The 4,551-nt window shown below is 35.8% G+C and overlaps 1 protein-coding gene across 1 annotated transcript in view; it reads left to right on the top strand.

Annotated features, from left to right (window-relative positions):
• Positions 1 to 408: 408 nt before the first annotated feature.
• LOC309486893 (uncharacterized protein) overlaps positions 409 to 4,551 on the top strand; it is a gene marked incomplete at its 5' end in the record, with an annotated part of 6,649 nt that continues 2,506 nt past the window's right edge. Inside the window, 3 exons of the mRNA XM_082154362.1 lie at positions 409 to 449; positions 1,768 to 1,828; positions 4,529 to 4,551. The exon at positions 4,529 to 4,551 is cut by the window's right edge and continues 73 nt beyond it. Of these exons, the coding sequence (XP_082010488.1) occupies positions 409 to 449; positions 1,768 to 1,828; positions 4,529 to 4,551 (125 nt within the window). The remainder of the gene's footprint in view (positions 450 to 1,767; positions 1,829 to 4,528) is intronic.

Genomic DNA, 4,551 nt, shown 5'->3' with positions numbered 1-4,551 from the left:
ATTGGCTGAAATTGTTCTTAATATCTCCAGAAGCACCAGGTGCACAACACATTTTGCATGGAGAAGGTGAAAGTGCAGTGCAGCTGCTGTGATCCTAAAGGTCAGATGTATTTGAAGATTAAAACTTTGAGGTTGAAGGCAAATGACCTCTGGAGCTTCATTTGACATTTACATTGTCTTGCCTGTATTAAATTAGAGGAAAAGCACACCTTCATAGCATTGCATTAGACATATAGTGCCTTATTTCACTAATGAGAAGCATGTGAAATAGCATATTTCTATCGCAGGTGTATTATCCGAAGTTCTTGGTCAGTAATTTGCAACACAATGAAACTTGAAATAAAATCAGGAACTAGCTCTATTTTAGAGGTATGGGTGAAACGTCTCTCGCAGTGGGCAAAATTAGACATGTATGGGAAAACACTGACGAAAAACCCCCTGAAAATACTGTCAGTGTCACCAATCGGTTATCTTTGATATGCTTTAATAGCTTTTGCATAAATATTGTTTGTGTATACGAGCCACTGACTATCTAAAGAAGAAAACTAGATCACTAAACAAAACATTTCAATATTTTTATAGACTAAATACACAATAATGTAATTTTTTTTATAATTTTTTTTTATTACAAATTATATTATCAGCATAACAGTTTGAGTGAACATTAATGACTTATTAAGATTAATTAATTTCTTCATATTTTTCTTATTCGGCCCTGGAAATATTGTCAGTATCACCCACCCAGAGATTATATTTTAATATCTTTCTCATAAATATTTTTATGCATACATGCTCTCTATCTAAAAATATGAAATTTAGTCGGTAAACAAAACATTTCAATATTTATATAGACTAAATTCACAATAATGTACATGTATAAGTGCATTTTTAATATATTTTTTTCCCCCCATTACAAATTATATTATCAGCATAACAGTTTGAGTGAACATTAATGACTTATGTTATTATAATTTTAACTATAATGACTTAGAGATTAATGAATTTCTTCATATTTTTCTTGTCTTATTCGGCCCTGGAAATATTGTCAGTATCACCCACCCAGAGATTATATTTTACGTTTTAATATCTTTCTCATAAATATTTTTATGCACACTGAGTATCAAAAAAAAAATGAAATTTAGTCGGTAAACAAAGCATTTCAATATTTTTATAGACTAGTTATATTCACAATAATGTACGTGTATAAGTGCGTCTTTCTAATTAAATACTTTATCAAAAACTAGAAAAATAAAATACTTTATTAAAATAAAATTTTATAAAAATATTTTTTTTTGTCTTGTCAGCTTCATTAGACAAAGAAAACCTGAGCCTTTTCACAAAGAACTTTTATGCAACTTATCAAATGAATGTATGAACTGAAAAAGAAAGCAGATGGATCATACGCTCCTGGTTCACAAGAGATTTCTGCTCACTCGTGTCTTCCTGACCAACACCCTTTGTAATGAGTCAGCGGAAAAATACAGGAAGTTGTCGCATTACACGTTGTCGCCTACCAAGTGTTCCCAGTTTTCTTTCTTTTTTTTTACATGCTACTACTGTAAATCTTTTTGGCAAAACTTTTTTCTTATGCTTTCAGCACATTTGAGCACCGTCACGTATAAATGTAAGACAGCATTATCTTATCTAGCAAGAGGCGAGAAGTCAAGGTCAGCCGAACCATGAGAAGACGAGAGGCATAAAAGAGCTTGACAGACGTGTTGGAGCCGGAGCATGTGTGACACAGATATGATGAATATCTGTTTACAGGCCACCGGGAGTCACTTCACAAAGGCTGTGTGGTGACTCACGGTCGTCCGGATACCATCCTGTAAGTCTAGCGCCGGCGCCTGGAGCTGACAGACCATCAAATGCCCCGTATTTAACCACTTCACTGCCTCCAGGTCACGTATCTCAACAGCGGGGGGCCAAATCAAGCAGGGCTAGATGCAGAAATGACAAAATTGACACAGATATTTCAAATACGGGGACAAAAAAGTTCCTTTGTTGTGAGTTTATCAGTTTTTATGTTCACATAATTGTTATATTTGAACATGTTTATAATTCTAGGTACATATACACTATCGTTCAAAAGTCTGGGGTCGGTAAGATTTTTTTAATGTGTTTGAAAGCCGATTCTTCTGCTCAGCAAGGCGGCATTTATTTGAATAAAAATACTGTAAAAACAGAGAAATTGTGAAATATTATTACAGCTTAAAATAACTTGTCTTCTATTTGAATATGTCTTAAAATGTGATTTATTTCTGTGATGCAAAGCTGAATTTTCAGCATCGTTACTCCAGTCTTTAGTCACATGATCCTTCAGAATTTGCTGCGAAAGAAGTTATCAATGTTGAAAACAGCTTCATATTTTTGTGGAAACCGTGATAAAACATTTTCAGGATTATTTAACGAATAGAAAGTTCAAAAGAACAGCATTTATTTGAAACAGAAATGTCTTTTACAGTCACTTTGGATCAATTTAATGCATCCTTGCTAAATAAAAGTATTAATTTCTTTACTGAACCCAAACTTTTGAACAGTAGTTCTGTTTTTTTTGCAGACACGAAATCTGTGTTCACTTACTGTGACGTGAGTGTTTTTAATGAGCTCTAAAAACCAATAAATCTACAGTTTCAGTATTGATCTGACTGTATACGCAACAGCCAATATTGATCAGATTAGAGAATAAAGTGAATTTCTGCCACAGCTCTAACTTCAAGGTTCCAGTTTACATAAAGGAAAGCGGTTTGAATGCAGTCATAATGAAAACGCTAAGTCACAGAGGGGTATTTACACGCTTTGCTGGTGCAAACTCTATTTGTGTTTCATGCTTGGATGAGGGACGGTTTGTTTGTGTTTCTGCTTTGATGAAACGGTCTGTGCATCGGACTGTACAGTACCTGACTAACTGATATCAGCGGGCGCACATAAGGTTATAATCACCCCCCATTTACCCCTGTGCAGTTCTGGGCTTTTATTAGTCTGAGGTGTGGTCATTATCATGAGACGGCAGTCTGCCTTTTGTTTATTCTCATGTAGTTCTGACACAAGCGCAGTTTGTTGTCTGGGCCCTGTGTGTGTGTGTGTGTGCCGCGGGCCACAGGCTCCTCGGTGTTTCAGACGAGGGACTCGCCCTGACACGTCTCTCCAGCGTAACTCTCACAGCTCCATGTCTTTGTCCAGAGCTGTGTAAACATGAGCCGTGGAATCAGGTGCTTCTTCGCTGAGATTAGACCAGCACGCATTAAAACGCGTCGCCTTCGGCACTGTAGAAGCATCGAGCACGTTTAACTTCTGCCAAAACATCGCCCGGCTGCCTCACAGGACTGGGAAATCACAAACCAGATCTCTTTAACGCCTTAAGTGTTTCTCCTATAGGCGTTCGGTTCGGAGCGAATGGCGTTCTGAGGAGGAAAAAGCCCTGTAATCTCACATGATGTGTCTCCTCTAGTTTCAGAAGAGATCTCAGTCAAGAGTTTGACACTTCGATGGGAAGAGAAGTGTAAGCTGATGCTATTTTATTTATTATTTTAGTTTTATTATTACACTCTAAAAAATGCTGGGTTGTTTCAACCCATGTTTGGGTCAAATATGGACAAAACAACCATTGGTTTACATTTTTTAATAAAATTTTTTTTAAACCCAACTGTTGATTTACATTATAAATTACATTTTAAAACCCAACGGTTTAGTTTGTCCATATTTGACCAAAATATGGGTTGAAACAACCCAGCATTTTTTAGAGTGTAGTTTTATTTATATATTTTAATTCACTTTTACTTTCACACCTCGTTCTTCCCCAATCTTCACTGGCACGCAGTGGCTAGAATTTTTTTTTTTTATCATCATCCCACTCAAATTTGAACTTCTCTTCATTGGCTTCCTGCCTTTCTCTAGTATTCAATTCAAGATTTTGCTGACTGTTTTTAAAGCTCTTAATAGATGATCCCCATCTTATATTTCTGATCTTTGTTTATTTGAATTCAGCTCATTAGGACCTGTTTTGAAGTATTACCTGGTATTATATAAGTATTATAAAGATGAAAAGTCAGACATTTCTCATGATTAACTTCCGGCCAAACATCACCCTGCTGTCTGACAGGACAGAAAAATCACACATGAGATCTCTTTAACATCTGAAGTGTTTCCCCTGAGCATTAAACAGAGAGCAACACACTTGCAATGCTTTTTTTTTCTCATGCAAAAAAAAAAAGAAAGAAAAAAAACAGTATTCTCACGTGTCTCTGAGATCTCAATCAAAAGGTCGACACTTCAATATGAAGTCAAATATCAAGCCACATGAAAGGAAAATTACAAAGGAGACCATGTTAATATCTCAAATGATTCTCCTAAATAGCATTGAGATTAAACCGAGAGCAATTGCTTCAGGAGACATCTTATAAACATCTCAAACTGTACTTAGATTTGCCAAGCTTTTAATGCCTCATTTCTCCTTGGAATTCACCCAAGACTAAACGATTCACATTTAAACCACTTAATTTCATAACGGTTGACATTTTTATTGCAGGTGAAGTTACTTCACCTCGTCGT

The sequence above is a fragment of the Leuciscus leuciscus genome (assembly GCF_965113295.1).
Source record: "Leuciscus leuciscus genome assembly, chromosome: 22".
NCBI classification, from domain to species: Eukaryota; Metazoa; Chordata; class Actinopteri; order Cypriniformes; family Leuciscidae; genus Leuciscus; species Leuciscus leuciscus.
The sequence above is the reverse complement of the archived record's forward strand: the minus strand, read 5'-3'. Positions and strand labels throughout refer to the sequence as shown.